This window comes from Schistocerca americana, chromosome 2 (assembly GCF_021461395.2).
Source record: "Schistocerca americana isolate TAMUIC-IGC-003095 chromosome 2, iqSchAmer2.1, whole genome shotgun sequence".
NCBI classification, from domain to species: Eukaryota; Metazoa; Arthropoda; class Insecta; order Orthoptera; family Acrididae; genus Schistocerca; species Schistocerca americana.
This window is the reverse complement of record NC_060120.1, coordinates 732293940-732318933: the sequence shown is the minus strand read 5'-3', so window position 1 is coordinate 732318933 and position 24994 is coordinate 732293940. Positions and strand designations below refer to the sequence as shown.

The following is a 24994-nucleotide window of genomic DNA, read 5'->3' as shown; positions in this document are numbered from 1 at the left end:
AACTGGTGCAGGAAACCGCAGTGTTTGGAAATTGGTGAGCAAAAAATTCGTGATTAGCTTTCTGAGGCCATGAAGGTAATAAGTTTCATATTGAGAGGGATTGTATTTTGATGCGCTAGCAGGAGGTCCAACAAGTTTCTCGCTATTGGCCCTAAACGCAAATTATCGGTATATTATTGTTCTGCTTACAGGAAGATACGTGGTAACTCATTTCAAAACAACGGTGAATACTAAACAAGGGAGTGGCATCAGAACAAGGGTAGGCGAAAACAAAATGTAATATTTAGTGGTTTGGTGCGGCACGGGAAATACAAGTGGAGTAAGGAATGCCGGTTGAAGAAGTACAGACGTACAGCTCTTTGCATGAGGACAGGACAGTATTCCATTCACCTATCCAGAGCGCATGGCGGACGCAGAGCAGCACCACTCAGATGAATTATGCTGACAGTTTTTATGCTCTTAAACCATTAGCTCTACCTTTTTTTCTCAATAGGAAAAAATTCCACATAAAGGTCGTATTACAATTTTTCAGATGACTTTATCTCCGAACTCGCCGCCTCCCTACGCTCAGAGACTCGACTTGCCGGTCTCCTCAGCTGCCCGTTTAGCAAAACACTCGTCACGTTAAGCTGTTGCCGGGCACAAGTGGACTTAGCCAGCATAGGAAGAAGAGCGACGACCAGCGACATTGCCGCTACATTCGCATCCGTGGTCGATTTTTATACACCAATACAATGACTAAACGGTTAGCAGCAAATGTTGTTCTTTTTGTACTTAATTATAGTTTTTAATACTTCATTACATTATTAGGTGTGTGTATCTACATACAGACAGAAGACAAAAATGCCGCACTTTGCGGTCGACATGCGGTTCCTCATCCCAGTTCAATACAAAAACGTATATACCAAAATCAGGTTACTCAGAAACTTCTTCTCTTGTTTTGTTACTAATAATTACTTGCTTTCTCAATTTGCCGATCATATTACATGATGATTTTGACTATGATCGTCTGAATGTTCATGAAAATACCAAGTCAGTTTGATTATAAAACAAAAACGGGGGACGAGGCAATGCCGTGGAGAACTGATATGCAGACAGTCCGATGTTCGAGTCACGTTCACGCTAATTTTTTTCCAATTAAAGCGTCAAAATTTACCTACTTTAAACCTCCACAATGCGATATCTTGCGTACTTCTTTCTCTTAATGGTACATGTTTTTAAACATTAAGACATAATATGAACTTCTTGCAGACGTAAACGACCACATTGTTCCTTCAAACACAACAGGTAGGCTACACTAGATTACAAATTTACGCTACACACAATAATTCCGTTCTGTACGTTTGATGTCCAACCTAATCTTCACAGAGCCTATATGCACACGTACGACCAATATTCACCTCAGGGAAGATGTTCAAAGCGACCACCTGGCACTCGATTATACTTTGCGTCACCATACGTAACACACCTGCGTTCACTATTGCCAAACCGACATGCACGCGAGCTATTAGGTCGTGTATAGCCATAGGTGGAGTACTAGAAGCATGTTTCTTTAAGTGTCCCCACAAATGACAATCTAGTGAATTAAGATCTGGAGAAAGTGGAGGCCAGAAAACTGGACGTCCATGTCCAATCCGTTTTCCTGGAAACGTTTCATTTATACAGTTACGCATATTCATTCCAAAGTGTGGCTGTGCACCATCATGCTAAAACCATAGCCATCGCTGAACGCCAAGTGAACGTTTTATAATGCGTCAGGAAAAGTACTGCAAAGAAACATTCGATACAGGAATGCATTCAGCTTGTCCGACAACAGGTATGGGCGCATAAACACCCCTCCGACGGTTTCAGCCCAAAGGTTTATGCCAAAGCGTGCCCTAAAGCAACATTCAGTGGTTGTTTTTTGACCAATAATGACTGTTGTGGACACTGAAAATATCTTCACGTTCTTTACGAAATATTTCTTAACTTCCACCTGGTACAAAAGCCATTCACAAAACTGTACTTGTCGAATGTTGTCTTCTGGTCACTGGTGTTGAGTTAACGTGTAGTGACATGGATGCAGTTCTTCATAGTGAAATACTTCAGTACTCAGTCTCTGACATACTTGGAACTGCCTTGAAATGTCACGGCTACTTTATCGAGGTGAATGGTGAACGGTTTCAAGAACCGCCTCCTCTGTTTGTGGAGTACGTCTAGACCTTGAACGACCTGTGTCGATTACTTGTGGCCGAAGATTACCCGTTTCCCGAGGGCGTTGCTCCAGGCGACAAAAAACAGTCTTATCAGGGTGGCGCCTTTGAGAATGCCTTGCAGCACACGCACAAGTAGCAGGAGGAGATTGGTTATCGGATGCATATCGACTTATTCATCACATGTGTGCTCCATCGGGAAGCAGCCCTACATGAACGAACATGACAGAACCAGTGTGTATTGTGCACTGCGTGGTTAGCAGACCCATGAATGCAGTTTAATGTATCTCGTTGTCATGTGATAGGTTATTATGTGTCATGTGACAAAATGATGACTTGCTTATGAATGACGAGAACTAGGGAACGGACGTCTAAAATCTAAAGAAGGAATCTGACGAGGATTCGAACCGTATTTCCATTGAGGATGTGGGTTTGATGTCCCAGCAGTCTACTCAGTGAGCTGATATAAGTGTGTGTGTGTGCGTGGGGTGGGGGTGAAATTGTGGAGGCCGATCAAAGGACGAGCGCAGTAAGCAGGTTGAATTAGAGGTGGTTTTCTATAGTTATGCAGAAACGAAGAGAGACAGGATAGTCTAGCATGGAGAGCTGTATTCTTCAGACTGAAGCTACACGTGTTTTCAGAATGCATCCGATCAGATTTTGTTAGGAAATCATGTCTAGAACCTTGGTGAGAAATCCCTTATTAGCCTTCAAGTGCTGCATGTTTTCTTCGCCCTGTATGTGTGTTTGAGTGTACGTCTCTATATGTGTATCTCTGTATGTATATCAAGGTGAAACCCTCGAACCTACAGGAGAAAAACAAAGACCACACACTACAACACAGCAATCAAACCTGAAATACTGTATGTTAGTGAGACACCAACATTCCATACGAAAAGTGACATGGAAAGGATAATGGATGAAGAACGCGAAATCATGAAAAAAATTCTCGGCCAAAAGCTGACTGGAGAAGAGTACAGATTATACTCTAGGAAAACCACATAGAAGTTGTTAAACCTAGCAGATGTCAGAAAAAAGAAGATTAAAGCACTAAGGGCACATGAGCAGCCTGCCTCCAAGGCTCACCGACAGAATTCTGACATTCATACAAGGGGTCAAGTTAACAATATCATGGATCACACAAGTCAAACACGGCCTAGGAAAAGTAGAAAACGATCCAACAGAAATTGAAGACACAGACATATACAAAGACAGAATATACAAGAAGAACGTTAAGGCAGGAATGAAGTCCCAAAGAAAGCACGGACCAAGTGGACTGAGAATAGAAAGAGTTTCCATGGAGAAAAAAAAAGAGAGATTCGTGAAAGATCCGAAAAAATGTTCAAATGAGGCAGAATTCTTTGCGTGATCCAACAGGGTCCCGATGCAAATAATAATAATAATAAGTATATGTATAAATGCGTATATGATTGTATATGTAAACTTCGAAGACAGCTAGAGTATACATGCCGTACTTTCTTGAATCGTCATTACAGACTTAGTTACATGTCGAAAATATGTGTACGTGAATGTAGTTGTTAGACATTAACTACAAAGATAAAATATTAAATTAAATTTACAGCAACTTGAAACATACACACACACGTACTTATGTACATAAGGATACTTAGATACATACATAAAAACACACATGTTCCTCTTGGAAACTATTTTCATCAGGGACGACCATGGATAAATCCTCTAACAAATGTCATCTGCGACGTGTTTTTAGTATGCTGCGTCACACTATAGGTACATCTACCATGTGGTCCATAGGTCAGAACAAATCTTGATTCACTAAAACTGGAGCAGTCCACAGTGCCGGGAGAAATGTGTAAGCCCACTAGTTCTCATGGTGGTTTCAAACAACACAATTTTCTTAACTACAAAAGCACTCTTTCGTTAGCGCAGCCCTTCACAGAATCACTCTGGTGAATGAGAAGACTTTTTACCACTGGCGCAACAGCTCTTAACTTTTGCAGAAAACATTTCTTCGCACTTTTTGGAACTAATGACAGTCAGTGGTGGAAAGGAGCAACGCTGGGAACATCAGGTGCTCTACGCGACTACTGTGACTCTCTGCACCAATCAGTGAAGATGAAAACATATTATGAACGAGCCATTTGTGCTCCAAAGACGCCTCGTATTGATTGCTTATGAATTCTAAAGTTCCCGCGCGCTGATACACGGACAAACCCGACCACTTCATTCACACCGTGGTCGTGGGTATGCCCGGGCACAGTAGATGCCGCTGCCACTCTGTAACGGCTCCACAGCGACCCATCCTATTGCGCTGATTCCATACGTCCGACTGCATACGCACCACTGCAACGACGTATGTGGCCTGTCTAGGGCTACATCACTACACGAGACAAGTTCCACACTGATGAGACAAATATTACGACCAATGCTCACCGCAGGGCTGAATGCCTCCTGATGGTGTTGAGTGCACTTGACGCAATAAGGGAGGAATGTAAGCGGAAGAGAGAAAAATGGACAGTCATTATAGCAAAGATATGGGCCGCAAACGCGGAAATCAACTAATATAAGTGGTTCTCAAACTGGTTGAAGGTTGGCGGAATAACGAGTAGGCCGTGCAGTATTGGACCATTACGTCTCATAACAAAACGTATGGGACGGAGGATAGGCAGAAATCTGTGACAAATCTGAAGACAGAGTACAATGCTGGTGCAGGCGCAAATGTTTTAGAGCACACCGTTCGAAGGCCGTTGTTAAATATGCAGCCCCACATCACACGACCCCTACATGTTCCCGTATTGACCCAACGATAATTTCATTTATGATTGCATTGGGCGCAGCATCACTAAATTTTCCCGGTGGAGAAATAGATACGTATTGCCTACCGAATGAATCGCATTTCTTGTTACACCAGATCGATGGTTGTGTCATTGCACTCCGTCATCCTGGCGAATAGCTGCAGGAAACATGCAACACGCCGCAGCTGCAGACCGATAAGGGTAGAATTATGCTGTGGGGTACATTGAGCTGAGCTTCCCATGGGATGAGTGATGATAACCAAAGCCATCATGACAGTAGTGAACTACTTGAACATTATTGCGGAGCACCTGGATCGCTTCAAGCTTGAATTATCCCCCTACGGCGAAGACATCTTCCAGCAGGATAACTGTCCACGTTCAAAGGTCAGAATCGTGCTACAGTGGTTCGAGGGGCATTATAATGAAGCCAGCCGTTGTGGCCGAGCGGTTCTAGGCGCTTCAGTCTGGAACCACGCTGCTGACGCAGTCGTAGGTTCGAATCCTGCCTCGGGCTTGGATGTGCGTGATGTTATTACGTTAGTTAGGTTTAAGTAGTTCTAAGTTCTAGGGGACTGATGGCCACAGTAGTTAAGTCCCATAGTGCTCAGAGCCATTTGAACCAGAAAATGTGTCTGATCTGCACTCACAGGAACACATATCGCGCCTGCTGCGTGCCCGTAAAGCACCACCCCGTAATTTTCGGGAATTGCTTGACCTGTGCGTAGACATCTGGTTCCATGTACCTCTGGAGTCCCGTCAAGGACTTCTAGGACCCATAGCAAGCAGAATCCCTGCTGCATTATGTTTGAATGGTGCACCAACACGCTATTAAACAGACAGTCATAATATTTTAGATTATGGGTGTACACTACGTTCAACGCTCCAAAACTACCTGGTAAGGAGGAGACTAATGTTTGTCTGGTGAGCGTATGATCAAATGCGCTCTCTAGATATTGTGCCAATGTTATCAGAGAAGTTGAGTGGACTCGTCCTAGGAATTTTGGAAGACGCAACTTTACAAATATCGTGCCTCTGTCACTGTAGAAATTCTTTACATAGATTTTGTGTTAATCCTTATATCCAAAAAACCAGTTTGATAATATTTATACTTCAATGAATAATAGATCTTCTTTTGAATATTCATTGTCGAAAGTAAAAGTCGAAGCGGACTGTATGAAATGAGAACAAACCGGCTTGGCAGATAGTTTCCAATAGACAGAATAAATATTTCTTACTGGTTAATAGTGAGCTCCCAGGTGTTCAGCGGAGTTGTTTCCATTTTCCGCACACTATTTTGTCGGACGATTCAGTTTCGCTGTTATGTGTACTCGGTGGCTGGACTTCGGACTGTGAGTTGTTATTGACCACGCGCCAATATTTATAGCCGAGTTCGATACCCGACATCCACTGCGCCCTTAGATGCTCTTTTATTTTGCAGAGCACGCACTGATACTCCGTAAAACGCATATTACCTCAGCGAGAGATTTGAATAAATTGTGTGCCGGACCCCAAGGTTCACTGAAATTGAAAGCTTCATCCCTGGTTATTAGGTTTTCTTGCATCTTGCTGTTAGAAAACTTCTCGTTTGCAACAAGATACTGGTCTCACTGTAATTCGTTTCTGTTATATATGATTGACATTGTTAAGTTAGGGAGAGATCTAGATTAATGCAGAAAGACAAGTACGCCTTCAAACAGAAAAGATAGCTATAGTACAGCATTTATTATGATGACCAGTTTCACTGAATCTTGACCAAATGCATCTTATATCCTGTCATATCACAGAATGATCTTTTATGAACATGAGAACAACATTACATCAGCAAGTGAAGCATAAAATAACTGTTACATAAAATAACGTTTGTATTGCATTGACTATAAAAGGTCATGATCGTACATTAGCAGAATGAAGAATAATTAAGTTATAATCAATTTATCTCCCGAAACAGTTTAATATTAATTAACTGTCCATCGTAACACCAGTGTAGGTGTTTTAACTCTCCGGTGAGGCTCTCTTTGTTTCAAAACGTTCAAGCTCTATGGACCAGAGTCTTCACCTGTACAGTAACGACCTTTGAATCTGTAGTTCTCTTTCTGCTTTGTTGTTTTAGTCGGGTGCGTCGCTCGCTGAGGTGCCTTGCATCTCCCCTCGACTGTTCTAATAAACTGCCCAATGTACGACATGCCACACTCGCAAGGAATGCGATACACACCCGGCTTTCGGAGACGTAGGTCGTGTTTAACATTACATTTTATCTTAGTTGAAGGGAGCGAAATACACTGCATGCCATGTATCCGTAGAAGCCTACCGATCTATCTGGGTATTGGGCCAGAATAAGGCAGATAAGCCATCTTTGGCTTCTTTTCCTTTTTTGTCTGAAGGTGTTCGGTTTCTATGGGCCAGAGTCTTTAGCACCGAATATGTTTGTGACGGTTGGTGCAGGCTAGGGGCGTCCAGATAAGGGTCGCTCTGTGTAGGTTTTCTGTATGCACTATGACCTGGGGATCAGTCCGGTCTTAACTAATACGTCGAGGAACTCTTGAAGCTTTTATGCTCCATGCGGTCACAGCAGCAACGTGTCGTTCACGTAACTATAGAAACACTTGAGTTTCAACGTGGTGGATCCTAGTGCCTTTGCTTCAGAGTTTTCCGTGTGTAGGTCAGCCACGACAGGCGATAACGGACCACCCGTCGCCATACCATCGATTAGTTCACAATAAAACAGGAAATACTTGTGGAGAAAACCTGAGAGATTACATTACGTACTGTTCTTTGCCAAAATTGTATGGATCTAAACAGAAGGAGATTTTCATAGTATTATTGAAAAGTTTTCTGTGGTATCCTAAAATAAACAGCAGTGCAGCTGTTCACCATCTTCCAAGATGAGACTGTGGTGAGTCTTAAAGAAGTGGCGTGGTCATGGTGGCATCGCCCTGTCTAGGCCTTGTACCAGGGGCCACCAGCGCAACGCACAATGCAGCCTGAGCGTCACGTGTTGGCCGCTGGTAAGAGCGATGAATCGCTGTGTATGATTGACACCATAAACCGTCTGCCTGCTAATTCAGACCATTTTCCTCAGATAGATTACAAGGAGGTTCCCAATCCCAATTAAAGGACAGTCCTTGTTTCTGTTAATTATATTATGCACCCAATCAGTTTCAATCTATTCCTTGTGTACGAAGAATTAGCAATAGAACGTGGTAGCAAGTACATTATCTTGCCGAATTCATCCCCTCAACCACTAAGCAGTGCTCCAATATAGACGATTTCTTAGGTGGTCGTAGTCTTTGGTGGCGACGGTGGATGGCAATTCTTAGCTTGGAAACACCAGTCGGTATGTGTTGGTCGTCACTGAACGCTGTACCCTAGGATTCAGGAATTCATTTTGTTTCATTTAATTTACGTCTATGGTCACAAACTTTTTGTTAACAGATTATCGGTTTCGGTCTAAAGTGACCATCATCAGATCTGTTTTATAAAAACAAAGTCCTGATGTGCTACTGACAACATGACTCGTGCATATATATTTGACGATGCTGGTGCAGATTTTGCATTTAATATTTGAAGATGCCACTATGGATGCAGTAAATTAGGACTTTGTTTTTATAAAACAGATCTGATGATGGTCATTATAGACCGAAACCGGTAATCTGTTAACAAAAAGTTTGTTACCATAGACGTAAATTAAAGGAAACTTATTGTATATACGGGTCACTGTTTTGCTAGCGACAATGTCACAGCTTGTGATTAATTTTGTTGACAAGTAAATGCGAAACAGGTTCATTTTCATGCTTTCAAATTTGGCAAAAAGGACTGAACTTTCCAAGAAACTCCTAAGACTGCATGATTCTTGTCGTCAGATCATTTAGTTTCAATCAATTTATCTCCCCAAAAAGATTAATTTCAATCAACTGTCCTAAGAGCGGTATCCGTAAGATTTCCCACGATTAGCGGTTGAAGCTTAGAAATTTTGAACTGAATCTGTAGTACGTGAGAGAGTGTGAGTCATACCATGAGGCTCTCCGATGAAAGACAGAGGTGTGTTTCTTATGACTTCTGTCACGTAAAGGGAAAAAAAAGAAGGTAGACACACGCAGGGCAGAGCGATGAGTGATGGAAGACAGAGCACCAGCAGCTATTCAGAGGCATTTGTTGACGCATTGCCCTCGGCAACGTGTACAGTGGTGTTGTCTTTTTGCAGCTTTCGGAGACTTTGTTCTGCGACAGCCGAGGACAGGCGGTCCGGACAAGTCAGGCGTCTCCCGTGACCTTCCGATGGGCAGGGTGGCGCAACACGTGAGCACGCGTCCCGGTGATGGGCACGGGGTTCAAGCCCCACACTCGCTATATAACGCTGGGGCAGCCGCCTCTAAGCTCATCTCAGTGCAGCTGCCCCTCGCAGCGACTCCGACATGGCCGCCTCCGCCGCCGCCTGCCGCTCGCCGCCGCTGCTGCTTCTGGCGTTGGTCATCACCGTCGTCGCACCAGCTTCAGCCCTCCAGTTGCGTGAGTAGCCACATGACAGGGTGCGAAGACGGTTTAGTTTCGCTGCTTATCAGACATGTACTAGATGTGGTTGCCAAAAGCTGCTTTATTTGGTCTAAACTCGCACACACACATACAGCGGTTGCACAAAAGTGTGGAAACACCAAAAGAACAAACACATTACCGTGGCTAATGAGGTGCAGGAGAGTTGTTGACGTTCAAAACAGCTTCCACGTATCCCGGAATGAATATAGGTCCTGTGTGATTTCCAAGGAGATTTTATATCATTCTTCTTGAAAAACAGTCGCAAGTTCAGCTATCGAAGATGAACGTGCACAGCATTGAGTTCTGTTGACTGTGGGGGCCACGAGAGATGTGACGACTCATCCTCGAGCTCGTAAAACCAGTCCCGGACGATGCGGGCTGTCTGAACAGGGACCATTCGTCTTAGAACACAGCACCTGTTGTATCCCGCCTACACGTCAAATATGGGGTGCCTAAGAAACCTCCTTTCTCGGATCGCTAGACAATAATTCAAGTAAATCAAATTAGAGAAGTATACTATGGAAAGTAAATGATTAAAATACTCTGTCTGATACAGATGTGTCACGAGCAAAAGACAACAGACATACAAGAAATCTCTTCAGCATATACAAATCGTAATACAAGAAAAGTAATGCAGTTTCTAAGTCGCTGCTATACAAGTGCCTGTTCTTGATGCCACTGTGGAAGTCGTAGAACTCGCAGAACTGGCTAGTCTTAAATTGTGCCGCGGCCAGGCGCTTACGTCCTCTTCGTGCCGAGGGCGCTGCCGTCGGGGTGTCGTCCTAGGGAGGGGTCGGCCCGCGTGCAAATGGCTAACGTCTTATTCATAGGCCTCTCTGCTCTGACCTTCCAAACCGGCGTGCCGGCGCTTGACTTTACGCTGGAACAGCATCACTATTGAGGAAAAACATTGTAACAGGGGAGGGACCTGATCAGCCAAACTGGTCACATGTTGTTGTTGTGGTCTTCAGTCCTGAGACTGGTTTGATTCAGCTCTCCATGCTACTCTATCCTGTGCAAGCTTCTTCATCTCCCAGTACCTACTGCAACCTACATCCTTCTGAATATGCTTAGTGTATTCATCTCTTAGTCTCCCTCTACGATTTTTACCCTCCACGCTGCCGTCCAGTGCTAAATTTGTGATCCCTTGATGCCTCAGAACATGTCCTACCAAACGGTCCCTTCTTCTTGTCAAGTTGTGCCACAAACTCCTCTTCTCCCCAATTCTATTCAATACCTCCTCATTAGTTATGTGATCTACCCATCTAATCTTCAGCATTCTTCTGTAGCACCACGTTTCGAAAGCTGGTCACATAATAGAATGAAATTTTCACTCTACAGCGGAGTGTGCGCTGATATGAAACTTCCTGGCAGATTAAAACTGTGTGCCGGACCGAGACTCGAACTCGGGACCTTCCTTCGCCTTTCGGGAGCAAGTGCTCTACCAACTGAGCTACCCAAGCACGACTCACGCTCTGTCCTCACAGCTACAGTTCCGCCAGTACCTCGTCTCTTACCTTCCAAACTTCACAGAAGCTCTCCTCATTCTAGAAACATCCTCCAGGCTGTGGCTAAGCCATGTCTCCACAATATCCTTTCTTCTAGGAGTGCTAGAGCTGCAAGGTTCGCAGGAGAGCTTCTGTGAAGTTTGGAAGGTAGGAGACAAGGTACTGGCGGAATTGAAGCTGTGAGGACGGGGTATAAGTCGTGCTTGGGTAGCCCAGTTGGTAGAGCACTTGCCCCCGAAAGGCAAAGGTTCCGAGTTCGAGTCTCGGCCCGGCACACAGTTCTCATCTGGTCACATAATTCTTCGCAGTTATGCGACCTCACAGAGTAATCATAGGGCCTACGGAATACCACGATATGACTACGCAAACCGTCACAGAACCCCAGCCATGGTTCACTCTTGCGATGTAAACTCGGCTAGAAGTTAGAAACACTGTGAAACAATACTCATCTGACCAAAAGACTTTCTTCCATTGCTCCATATTCCAGGTTTTATGGCTTCGGCAACAACTTTTCCTATTACGAGAATTTGCAACTCTGATGAGAAGTTACAGAATTCACTTCGCCCTACAATTCCCTACTTACGGAGCTGCCTTCTTCTTGCTTTGACGCAGAGAGGATTTGCGAGTGCGACATTCAGTCCTGCAGTGGTTCTTGCAGCTCTCGTTCTTTTATCTTCCGTCACAATCCTCTTCAACGGCAGATTGTCATGATCGCTCTACACACACGTCCATCCTGGTTCTGACTTACCAGGTGACCTTTTACACTGTCCCTGTATACGGTATAAACCTTCCACACGGTGACCCTTGAAACAACAAACACTTGGTTACGGAAGCATCCACCATACCAGCAATTTCACCACGTTCGTATGCACTGAGCTCCGACATGACGCACTTACAACTAGACACAACGCTGTTCCAATCACGACTGGGACTTTATACGTATCCAGGACATTTCACATGTGCCGTTAGTGGCGAAATGCAACGGCCCAACCTGCCGGCTTGGCTAGCACATGCGTTTATGTTCAGTCATGCATTTCTCGCGGAGCTTCCTTGATATGGTCCAACAACTGTGTAAGTTCTTTTTACAGGAAACTCTTTGAGCGAATTCTAAGCATAAAACGTTAGTTAGCTAAGTGAGTCGTCGAGAGGGATGAATAAAGACATTCACAAATTTAGTCCACACGATGTCGTCTAACATAACATTTTCCAGTTCCAAGTACGCATGCGGGGGTAGGCTGTTGTTACGTGGATAGGCGGCAGTGCTTGACACCCATACAAGCTCATTATGATCGGGCGTCAACAGCGACTACGCCTGTATGGCCGGCTACTTGCGACTGATTGTCTGCCAGCGACTTGCCGCTGAGGCATCCTTCTTGTCGACAATGTAGCCATGTCAATCATCGCTGGATACATCTATCTGCTAAAGCGGTACTCTTATCGGTCCCGTCAAAGTCGCTTGTTTAGCGAAAAGATCAGGACAATGTGGGAAACTATTTGACATCATAATTTCTTTTTTTTTTTTTTCCAACACAGTCGCCTGTTGCTTGGATGCAATTTGTTTTGCCACTAAGTGAAAGTCTATCAGATCCTCAAATTACCTATTTGCGGCTGCTATTATCTCTTCACTATGCTGAGTGCACTTTCCATCGACAAACGTCTTGAGATATGTAAATAAGTAGTAGTAAGCAGGTGTCATTCCTGGTCAATGGTATGAATTATCTAACAACTGTTACTTCAAATACCATAACTTTCCCGTTGCCCAAGCATTTTTTTTTAAATCTGGCAAAACGCAGATGCTTCTTCTTTTGCAAAACAACAATAAGTAGTAGTAAGCAGGTGTCATTCCTGGTCAATGGTATGAATTATCTAACAACTGTTACTTCAAATACCATAACTTTCCCGTTGCCCAAGCATTTTTTTTTTTTTTAATCTGGCAAAACGCAGATGCTTCTTCTTTTGCAAAACAAACCTATTGCATATTTTTTCATTCAACTGGTTGAGAATATTTGCGTAGTAATAGTTTCTTCATGTGTGAGTCCACGGCCTCAAAGTAATTTCTAAATGCTAAAACCATTTTAAAGCCCCACCAAAGGCTCTCAGATTTTTTTTATTTATCAATTTTATTGCAACATGAATTACATTTCTGACCAGTTTCAGCCTATCGACATTTTCAAATCCAGCTGTGTCGGTGAAATATGTATCATATTTTAAAACTATTTAGCGTTACGTGTGAAACAGAATCCCGTTTCAACAAACACGCCGGAAACAGCATATATCGTCTCTTCTAATGTGACAGATATTTTAAGGACGCTACAGAATATGGAAACAGGCCGATACTGGCTACTAATGTAACTCATGACGCAATAAAATTCATCCACATAAATGAAAACAACAATTCTGACAAGTGAAATAAATGGCTGTAGCTTCGTCATAAGTTGCATTGAGAAGTATAAGTTTTTATTTCTTGATGTGACTATTTTCGGACACCCGTGTCCATTTTCAAACCATCCTTGCCGTATGTGTGACAAATACAGGCGATAGCCCATGTACAGAAACTGTTCCTGCAGCAAACAAAGCATATACCGCCGACTTAAAACAGAAAATTACCAGTTTGCTTCTCAGTGCAATTTATGACGAAGCAACAACCATTTATTTCACTTATATGAAAATTTGCGGACCTATTTTTCACCTGCAGAATGCTCCAAGTTCATAAAAATCTTGGCAGTCTGCGGTGGACATATAAAATGCTTTCAGTATAGAGACATTTGTGTAGTAGCCCACAGTTATAGCGTTACGCGCTTGAAGGTAAGAAGTTGGAACTTAGCCTTCCTGTTGCAAGTGCATAGCCTTCTAATACATAAAACGCTGTTTTATTGCTGCCTTTACGTAGCAGACCAACGTATCATGTACGGTACAAATTGGGGCACAAAAGAAGTTGAATACTTTTAATTGTTCAAACATAGATGAGAAATCCGTTTTCGCATTTACAAGAACCTCCCATTTGCTGATCATCCAATAACACATTGTGCATGTTCTCATTGGTTTCGACTGTGGTTTAATTTTTGAGACAGACATACTTCGTGTGCAATACAGCAGTTTTGCAATCACCCACCCAGTGCTTAAATGCCGAAATTGACGGTGCACACTCTTTATAAACCGTACAAAAAGAACGTCATCATATTTCGGTGTACTGATTTCAAGGTCTTACGTACATCACGACTAGTTTAGAAAGACGTATAAACCGAATTTCTCAAGCAATTGGCAAGCAACGAATGATCGCATCATGATGGTACAACAATTTATTACATGAAGTCTGTTGTCAGTTCACCACCGAAACCTGTAACTAAAACTATTTGCGATTGTTTTTCGTAGTTTAATATTTCTGCACATTTATATATACTGTCATTTTAAAGAGGCCATTCACTGACTGGTACTCGCCTCATGTAGGGGAGACATGCCTAAATTGTACCATTTTTGAGATTTCATTTATTATAGCCTAAACACTAAGTTTCAAAATTATTTAACCACTGCCATTCTCATCTACAGGATGTCGTTCTTCGCATGTAAAGTAAAGGATTGAAATTCCGAGAAAAATAAACACACTGTGCTTAATTTTCTAAACATCCCCAAGCGGGACAAATTAGGAATCTGGTTTCTCGATTTGTTCCAGTGGGTGCATAAATTGTACCACCCCTATCTTTCTGAGCTCAAAGATGTATGCTACTCTTAAGTATAAGGAAAGTTGCATATATTAATTCTCACCCCTCTACAGGCATTGCAATACAAATTTTTCCTTTATCCCCCCCCCCCCCCCTTTCACCGCACTTTTCATCAATTCGCGTTTTGATTTTCATGAATATGATTATTTTTTCGTTCGATCTTCCTCGCACAACTCGCTGTACCCTTTTATGAATGGGTTTCTGTGATAGCTTACCCACAGAGCCTCCAAAACTTTTTTTTTTTTTTTTTCAGGCGGGGCCGCGGGTCTATATTTCTTCTCTTGTGATTCGTTTACTTTTATACCATGGGCTGTTTATCAGCTTATAGGCTTCTTGGCTGCTCCTGAAGTTTTGGTTGGAGCTTTCATCATTTTCTTCGGATTCCGCGATATCTATTGAACGGAAACCTTCATCCCACTTTTTGCCTGCCATGGTGGCAATGATATTACGGGGCAATCAGTTTCGTTCTGCAATGCTTAACGGAACTATTCTTACGTCCGGCATGCTTAAACCGAAACTCATCTATTCATGTGTAAGAATCTACTCTTCCAGTTTGTTTTCAGATTCGATGAAAAACACTTTAATGCGGCCAGAAACTTTTATATACCTGTTTACATTTTATTTCTATTTTGAGCATGCATCTTAATTGTTGGCTAAGGTACATTTTGTATGTGTGCAAATTCATTTAATACACGATCTTCATTTAAATATTGTTTTACAGCCAAATGCAATTCATCTGTGCACCACTTCCCATAAAGCCTTTCTGTGTCCATGTTGTATTACAAAATACTTACTTAATTAACGCTTTTGGTCTTCACCATACCATTTATAAACGTTATGTGGCAATAATAATAGTAAACGCATTTTTAAAGCCTGCTATACGATTACGTTTATTAAACTGCACCAGTACAATATCTAAAACTTCTAGCGGTACATTTTGACAAAGACGTCATTTTCTGTTTTTCAGTTTGCTGCAAATCAACCAAACGTACATTCTCAGAAATTTCTTCCCCAAGGTGTAGATGTGATACTAGTGGACCTCTCTTGGCCAGGAATGCCCTGTTTGAGAGTGCTAGATTGCTTTTGATGTCGTCATTGCTCCGTCCGTCATGGGTTATTCTGCTGCCTAGCTAGCAGAATTCCATAACTTCATTTTTTTAGTGATCATCAATTCTGATGTTAAGTTTCTCGGTATTCTCATTTCCGCTACTTCTGAGTACCTTCTTCGATTTACTCTCTGTCCATATTCTCGACTGATTACCTTATTCATTCCATTCAACACATTCTGTAATTCTTCCTCACTTTCAATGAGGATAGGAATGTCATCAGCGAATCTTATCATTAATATCCTTTCACCTTGATTTTAATCCCACACTTGAAACTTCCTCTTACTTCTGTCATTGCTTCTGTGATATATAGATTGAACACTAGGGGCGGAAACCTACATCTCTGTCTTACACCGTTTTAATCCGAGCACTTCGTTCTTGGTCTCTCACTCTTATTGTTCCGTTCAGGTTCTTGTATATACTATATATTACCCGTCTCTCCATACATCTTATTCCTATTTTTCTCAGAATTTCGGACATCCTCCGTCATTTTACACTGTCGAAAGCGTTTTCCACGTTGACAATTGCTAGGAACGTGTCTTTCTTTTTCTTCAGTCTTGATTCGTTTACCAGGCTCAACATCAGAAGTGCCTCTCTGGTGCCCCTACTTCTCCTAAAGCCAAACTGACCCTCATATAAAAGATACTAACTTTGCTTTTCTATACCTCTCTATGTTTTTCTTTCAGCAGCTTGGGTGCATGAACTGTTAAGCTGATTGTGCGATGATTTTCGCACTTCTCGGCTCTTGCTATCTTCGGAATTGTATGGATGCTGTTCTTCCGGAAGTCTTACGCTATATCGTCAGTCTCATACAATCCACACACTGACGTGAATAGCCGTTTTGTTACTACTTCCCCCAATGGTTTTTAGAAATTCCTATGGAATCTTATCTATCCTTTCTGCCTCATTGCGTCTCAAGTCATCCAAAGCTCTTAAATTCTGATTCTAATGCTGTATTCCCCTCTCTCTTCCCTGTCGACTACTATTTCTTTTTCTATTATGTCAGCAGACAAGTCTTCTCTCTCGTAGAGGCTCCCAGTGTAATCCCTCCACCTATCCGCTCTGTCCGCCGCATTTTACAGTTAATTTTCCATTGAACTCTTAAGGTTACAACCCTTGCCTTTAATTTCACGGAAGGTTCCTTTGACTTTCGTATATATGCAAGTCAGTCCTGCAACAGTCATTTCACTTTCGATTATTTCACATACACTGAAGCGCCAAAGGAACAGGTATAGGAAACTGGTACAAGCATGCGTACTCAAATACAGAGATATGTAAACAGGCAGAAGACGGTGCTGCGGTCGGGAACGACTATTTAAGACAAGTGTCTGGCGCAGATCTTAGATCGATTACTGCTGATACAATGGCAACTTATCAAGATTTGGGTGACTCTGAACGTGGTGTTGTGGTCGGCGCACGAGCGATGGGACACAGCATCTCCGAGTAGCGATGAAGTGGAAATTTTCCCGTACGACCATTTCACGTGTGAATCGTGAATATCAGGAAACCGGCAAAACAACAAACTTCCGACATGGCCGCGGCTGAAAAAAAATCCTTCAAGAACGGCACCAACGACGACCGAAGAGAATCGTTCAACCCAGTTGAAGTGCAACCCTTCCTCAAATTGCTGCAGATTTCGATCCTGGGCCATCAAGAAGGGTCACTCTAAGAACGATTTTACGAAACATCATCGATATGGGCCTTGGGAGCCTACGGCCCACCCGTGTACCCTTGACGAATGCACGACACAAAGCACTGCACCTCCTCTGGGCCCGTCAACACCGACATTGGACTGTTGATGACTGGAAACATGTTGCCTGGTCAGGAGAGTCGCGTTTCAAATTGTATCGAGCGGATGGACGTGTACGGGTATGGAGACAACCTCATGAATCCATGGATCCTGCGTGTCAGCAGGGGACTGTTCAAGCTGTGGAGGCTCTGTAATGGCGTGGGACGTGTGGAGCTAGAGTGACATGGGACCCCTGGTACTTCTAGATACAACTCTGACAGGTCATCCGTATGTGAGCATCCTGTCTGATCACCTGCATCGAGTCATGTCCTTTGTGTATTCCGACGGACTTGTGTAATTCCAACAGGAAAATGCGACACCCCACACGTCCAGAATTCCTACAGAGTGCGCCAGGAAGACTTTCTGAATTTCAACATTTGCGCTGGTCACCAAACTTCCCAGACATGAACATCATTGAGTATATCTTGGATGTCTTGCAACGTGCTGTTCAAAAAAAAAAAAAAAAAAAAAAATGGTTCAAATGGCTCTGAGCACTATGGGACTTAACTTCTGTGGTCATCAGTCCCCTAGAACTTAGAACTACTTAAACCTAACTAACCTAAGGACATCACACACATCCATGCCCGAGGCAGGATTCGAACCTGCGACCGTAGCAGTCGCGCGGTTCCGGACTGAGCGCCTTAACCGCGAGACCACCGCGGCCGGCGTGCTGTTCAGAAGAGACCTCCAACCCCTCGTACTCTTAAGAATTTATGGACAGCCCTGCAGGATTAGTGGTATCAATTCCCTCTAGCATTACTTGAGACATTAGTCGATTCCATGCCACATCGTATTGCGCCACTTCTGCGTGATCTCGGGGACCCTTCAGGATATTAGGCAGGTGTGCCAGTTTCTTTCGCTCTTCAGTGTATTTGCTGTACCCACTCCGCATTGGCTTCGATCCACTTCTCATTTATTCCAATCTTAAGTGACTTGTATCTCTGTATTTCTGAATTGCCCGGAACATTTTTGTACTTCCTTCTTTCGTCGATCAGCTGAAGTATTTCTTTTTGTACTCGCGGTTTTTACACAGTTCCTTTCTCTGTACATATGTTTTTCTCTCCACCATCTGTGACTGCCGTTTTAAAGATGTCCATTTCTCTTTACTTGAACTGTATGATATGCTGTTCATTATTGCAGTATCTATAGCCTCAGAGAGCCTCAAGTGTATCTCTTCATTCCTTAGCATTTTCGTACCACATTTCCCTGCGCACTGAATCTGCCTGACTAGTCTCTTCAACTTCATCCTATTCTTCATTATTCCCAAATAGTGATCGAAAGTCTGTATCTGCTCTTGGGTACGCCTTACAGTCCAGTGTCTGATTTCGGAATCTGCGTGACCTTGATGTACTCTAACTGGAACGTTCCCGTATCTCCCTGCTTTTTTCAGGTGTACCTCTACATCTTGTGGCTTTTGAACAAAGTATTCGCTATTACTAGAGAAAATTTATTACAGAACTCAATTAGTCTTTCGCCTCTCTCATTCCTACTACCAAGCCCATATTCTCCAGTCACCCTTTCCTCTATTCCTTCCCCTCCGACCACATTCCAATCCCCTATGACTATCGGATTTCCCCTTTACGTATTGAATTACATGTTCTATACCGTCATATACTTTTTTCATCGCTTCTTCTTCTGCTTGTGACGTCGGTATGCATACCTGAACTATTGTCGGTGATGTTTTGCTGTCAGTTCTTATGAGAACAGTCCTATCAATTAACTGCTGACAATAACTCACTCACTCCCCTATTCATTCTGCTTTATTCATATCGACTCCTACTGCCGTTGTACCACTTTTCCATGGTATAAATTAGGAAACGCTACAATATAAGCAACTCATCCCAAAGTTGCATTAATCTGTCATTTACATCCACACCTTCATTGTAATAATCTGCAAGTTCTCAATCGTTTATACGTTATGGTGCTAAAAATACCATTGGAAATGGCTTAATAACATTTAAATAACGCAATGAAATTTCATTAATTGTAGATTTACAAAAAGTATTCCAAGTACTATTACGATTGCAACAAGGATGTGGTTTCTTCGAAGTAAAAGTTCTTCCTTGATTGTAATTTCCTTAAGGAAGGGAGAGACAAATCTGAACGAGGACGACTATGCACAGACCAGCATCGCAGCTAGGGTTGCACTACGTCGTTTGGTTCTCATTTTCAGTTCGTTGTGAGAGCAACAATGAAAGAAGTTAATGGAGCCTGCATACTATTCATCCACGTCCAGATAGAAGGCCACACATTACTGTGACGGAAGCGCGCTGCGCACCATGGTGCCCGTCACTCAACATGAGAGCCATCTGAATACTCATCGGAATGACGCAGAGATGGCTATCAACAAAATATTTCCTTTTTGCGTCGGTAAATGTTTTTTCAGTAACGTATGTTAATACTAAACTTGGTCTGTGAAACTGTTTCACTTATACAGCATTTCAAATCAGTGGTCCAAATGGATTACCTCGAATAGTATGCCCGACAATGTCTCTTTCTAGAAACTGCATTAATAGTGGAATTGTAGCCAAACTTAGTGAAGGTTAATGAGGAATGTGTTTCTCAGTTTGTAGCTACGTGTATGAATTAAAACGTGTCCGATTTCATTTGAAGGTGACCCACTAATAAGGGTTTCTCAAAACCGCAACGGCAAGTGAAAATGGGAAAGAGTGCAGTATGTCTTCAGTAATCAGGGATTGAAGGTGTATGAAATTGACGGCGCCTACGACATAACACAAGAGAGATTGCAGGATCAGTTTGCGACATGGGTATCGCAACAACTAAACGCGGGAAAAAAGTAAAAAAGTGCTTATCAGCACAATTTGAAGACTTTAAGAAAAATGTAAGTGATGCTGTGTGCCGATTAATTACTAAAAGGGCAATCACCAGATCGTTGGACTTCCTGTTATTTTCACGTCTAAGCATACCCGTGCCTGGAATATACTCTGCACATTTTGAAAAAATTGTCACTGTTACTGATGGGAATTCAGCACACGTCAAGGAATCAGACGTTAGAGATAGTATTCACTAATTAGAAAGTCGGTGGGCATAGTGCGTTAATTTAGAAGGCGAACTACAGTGACGAATGGGTACTTTTTACTTACAGGGTGTTTCAAAAATGACCGGTATATTTGAAACGGAAATAAAAACTAAACGAGCAGCGATAGAAATACACCGTTTGTTGCAATATGCTTGGGACAACAGTACATTTTCAGGCAGACAAACTTTCGAAATTACAGTAGTTACGATTTTCAACAACAGATGGCGCTGTGGTCTGGATAACTCTATAGTACGATATTTTCCACATATCCACCATGCGTACCAATAATATGGCGTAGTCTCTGAATGAAATTACCCGAAACCTTTGACAACGTGTCTGGCGGAATGGCTTCACATGCAGATGAGATGTACTGCTTCAGCTGTTCAATTGTTTCTGGATTCTGGCGGTACACCTGGTCTTTCATGTGTCCCCACAGAAAGAAGTCACAGGGGTTCACGTCTGGCGAATAGGGAGGCCAATCCACGCCGCCTCCTGTATGTTTCGGATAGCCCAAAGCAATCACACGATCATCGAAATATTCATTCAGGAAATTAAAGACGTCGGCCGTGCGATGTGGCCGGGCACCATCTTGCATAAACCACGAGGTGTTCGCAGTGTCGTCTAAGGCAGTTTGTACCGCCACAAATTCACGAAGAATGTACAGATAGCGTGATGCAGTAATCGTTTCGGATCTGAAAAATGGGCCAATGATTCCTTTGGAAGAAATGGCGGCCCAGACCAGTACTTTTTGAGGATGCAGGGACGATGGGACTGCAACATGGGGCTTTTCGGTTCCCCATATGCGCCAGTTCTGTTTATTGACGAAGCCGTCCAGGTAAAAATAAGCTTCGTCAGTAAACCAAATGCTGCCCACATGCATATCGCCGTCATCAATCCTGTGCACTATATCGTTAGCGAATGTCTCTCGTGCAGCAATAGTAGCGGCGCTGAGGGGTTGCCGCATTTGAATTTTGTATGGATAGAGGTGTAAACTCTGGCGCATGAGACGATACGTGGACGTTGGCGTCATTTGGACCGCAGCTGCAACACGGCGAACGGAAACCCGAGGCCGCTGTTGGATCACCTGCCGCACTAGCTGCGCGTTGCCCTCTGTGGTTGCCGTACGCGGTCGCCCTACCTTTCCAGCACGTTCATCCGTCACGTTCCCAGTCCATTGAAATTTTTCAAACAGATCCTTTATTGTATCGCTTTTCGGTCCTTTGGTTAAATTAAACCTCCGTTGAAAACTTCGTCTTGTTGCAACAACACTGTGTTCTAGGCGGTGGAATTCCAACACCAGAAAAATCCTCTGTTCTAAGGAATAAACCATGTTGTCTACAGCACACTTGCACGTTGTGAACAGCACACGCTTACAGCAGAAAGACGACGTACAGAACGGCGCACCCACAGACTGCGTTGTCTTCTATATCTTTCACTTCACTTGCAGCGCCATCTGTTGTTGAAAATTGTAACTACTGTAATTTCGAAAGTTTGTCCACCTGAAAATGTACTGTTGTCCCAAGCATATTGCAACAAACGGTGTATTTCTATCGCTGCTCGTTTAGTTTTTATTGCCGTTTCAAATATACCGGTCATTTTTGAAACACCCTGTAAGAAAACGGAGTGCTTAACTGCCAGACACAGATTTTCAAACTTTCATCCTATGGTGAACAACAGATTGGAGCTGCATAGAGCGAACAATTACATCTTCACACCCATACTATGCAAGCCGTCTTGATTACGGGTGTCTTGGCGCAGCATTGTCACTTCGCTCTTCTCCTGTTATGGCCGTGAGGTTCTAGGCGCTTCAGTCCGGAACCGCGTGACTGCTACGGTCGCAGGTTCGAATCCTGCCTCGGGCATGGTTGTGTGTGATGTCCTTAGGTTAGTTAGGTTTAAGTAGTTGTAAGTCTAGGGGACTGATGACCTCAGAAGTTAAGTCCCGTAGTGCTCAGAGCCATTTGAACCATTTTTTTCTTCTCCTGTTCCAGTTGTGACTGATGGTATGCGGATAAACGAATATTGGTTACTCTGTATGTGAGCCCGAATCTCTAACTTTACCTTTATTGCCTCTATTGAGATATGTGTAGGCAGAATCAGTATATTGATAGACTCGTTTGGGAATATACGTCTATGGAAACGGATCAGTAGCCCATACCTTGATGACACTCTCCTCTCTAGCAGCCTGCGACAATAGAGAAAGCTGAGAATCTCTGTGACGCTTTCACGCTTACTGCAACAAACCGTGTCCAAATGTTCTGTTCTTCTTTCTAGTTTCAATGTTTGCTATATCAGTGCTATCTCGTAACGCTCTCACGCTGTAGAGAAACTCTCATGTGTCGGTCGAACGAAAACACTGTAAACTACGGAACGTCGTTAGAATTCTCATAATCAGTGTAATATCTGCCTCCCCTACGATCAGTTTATTTGGTAGTCTCACTTTAAGACGGTCCGTACGTGTACTCCTAGATGTTTAATGGAAATGACTGTCTGCAGCGATTGTTCGGCAATCGTGTAATTAGACAATAGCGGGAGTATATCAGTTTATTTACAGGAAGTACGTTACATTTGTTTACGTTGAGCGTCAAGTGCCAGCTCTACAATCTATGTCGAGTCTCTGTACGTCTGCCTGCATTTCGCTACATTGGTGGACTCTATGACACATTTGGCCGTCAATAACAGCAATTCTAAAAGCACTGCTCATTTCAGAGATATTGACCATTATCGTATTTCACTATGCCTGCTACGTCGCTTATAGCATTTGACTTTTTCAGATTCCCCGAGTTAAAAGACTTGTGTTAATCCTTCAGTGATCTTGTCTGTAGCTTTAAGATTTTTCGCCGGCATTCCTGTTCTATGGTTCTAGAAATAATCACCAGTTTAACTTTTCTCTCTTTCTTGCTTTCAGCCGAATACATCAAAGCGTGTTCCAGAAACGATCCGGATCTCAATGCTTGTGCATACAAGAACGCTCTGGAAGCTATACCGAACCTTATAAAAGGTGAGTACTAATTCTTAATGGAATGCATATCGATAAATATGAATGTGCGAAGATATAAAAGGGTCTCGAGGATTACTTGCTAAAAACGAATCAAATAATTTTAGTGAGTTAACAGAGTATCTAAGCGACAAACTGCTTGTGGGAATAACAGACCGTACCATGATAAAGGTGATGGTACGGTATTTTTCTCGCAGAGAATTATTTAATTTATTCAGCCGTTCTTATTTACGTTTTAACATGTTTAGAATCTAAAATGTTGTCTGCAAGAGCGGCATATCTTTTTCACTCACCTTATGGAGAGTTTGTGAGGCATCGTCTCTGATCTTGAGAAATTGCAGATTTTATGTTATGAAGGGGATTTTTTTTAATCGTCAGTCTTATCACTGGTTTGGCGCTGCCAGCCACGAGTTCCTCTCCAGTGCTAACCTTTTCATATCAGAGTAGCACTTGCGACCTACGTCCTCAATTATTTGTTGGATGTATTCGAATCTCTGTCTACATCCACAGGGTTTATCCTCTGCAGCACCTTGTAGTACCATGGAAGTCATTCTTTGAAGTCTTAACAGATGTCCTATCATCCTGCCCTTCCTTGTTCGAGGCAGTTTTTTCATTTTTTCCTTTCCTCGCCGATTCCGCGGAGAACCGCTTCATTCGTTACCTTTTCAGTCTATCTGATTTTCAACATTCTTCTGTAGCGCCTCATCTAAAGGGCTTCGATTCTCTTCTGTTCCGGTTTTCCAACAGTCTATGCCTTACTACCATACAATGTCATGCTCCAAAGGTACCCTCTCAGAAATTTCTTCATCAAATTAAAGTCTATGTTAGTAGAATTCTCTTGACCAGGAATGCCCTTTTTACCAGTGCCAGGCCGGTTTTGATGTCTTTTTTGCTTCTTTCGTCAACGGCTTCTTTGCTGCCTAGGAAACATAATTCTTTAACTGAGTGACCGCAGCGCTACAGTCAGAGAGATACGTTGTAGTCGCCAGCCGGGAACCAGCACCGGCAGAGGAAGCTCGTACTTTCTCCTATCTCGTAGCGGCATCGGCTGCTCTGGAACCTACGGGCTGAGGTCGTGCGATTCGGATGATGATTGTTCTCACGCGATTCTTCGACATCACCTTGCTACAACTACAAACGTATAGTGGACATCAGGCGGTGCAGACAACGAACTGCTCCTTTTCCTCACAGTCTCATACATTGTACTTTCTTTTACTGTATAAATATTTATCTCAACACTGCATAGTATTCTGTTTCGTAAAAATAAACAATTAATATCTGAATTTCTAAGTTCCAGTGAATGCAGTAATATAACTGTTCTCGAATGAAGAACAA

General features: G+C 42.9%; 1 protein-coding gene across 1 annotated transcript in view; it reads left to right on the top strand.

The window, feature by feature from the left end:
- The first annotated feature begins 9337 nt into the window (after window positions 1-9337).
- The window catches only part of LOC124595458 (protein takeout-like), a 43283-nt gene continuing 27626 nt past the window's right edge, over window positions 9338-24994 (top strand). Inside the window, exons 1-2 of the mRNA XM_047134207.1 lie at window positions 9338-9475; window positions 23570-23662. Of these exons, the coding sequence (XP_046990163.1) occupies window positions 9382-9475; window positions 23570-23662 (187 nt within the window). The 5' untranslated portion in view covers window positions 9338-9381. The remainder of the gene's footprint in view (window positions 9476-23569; window positions 23663-24994) is intronic.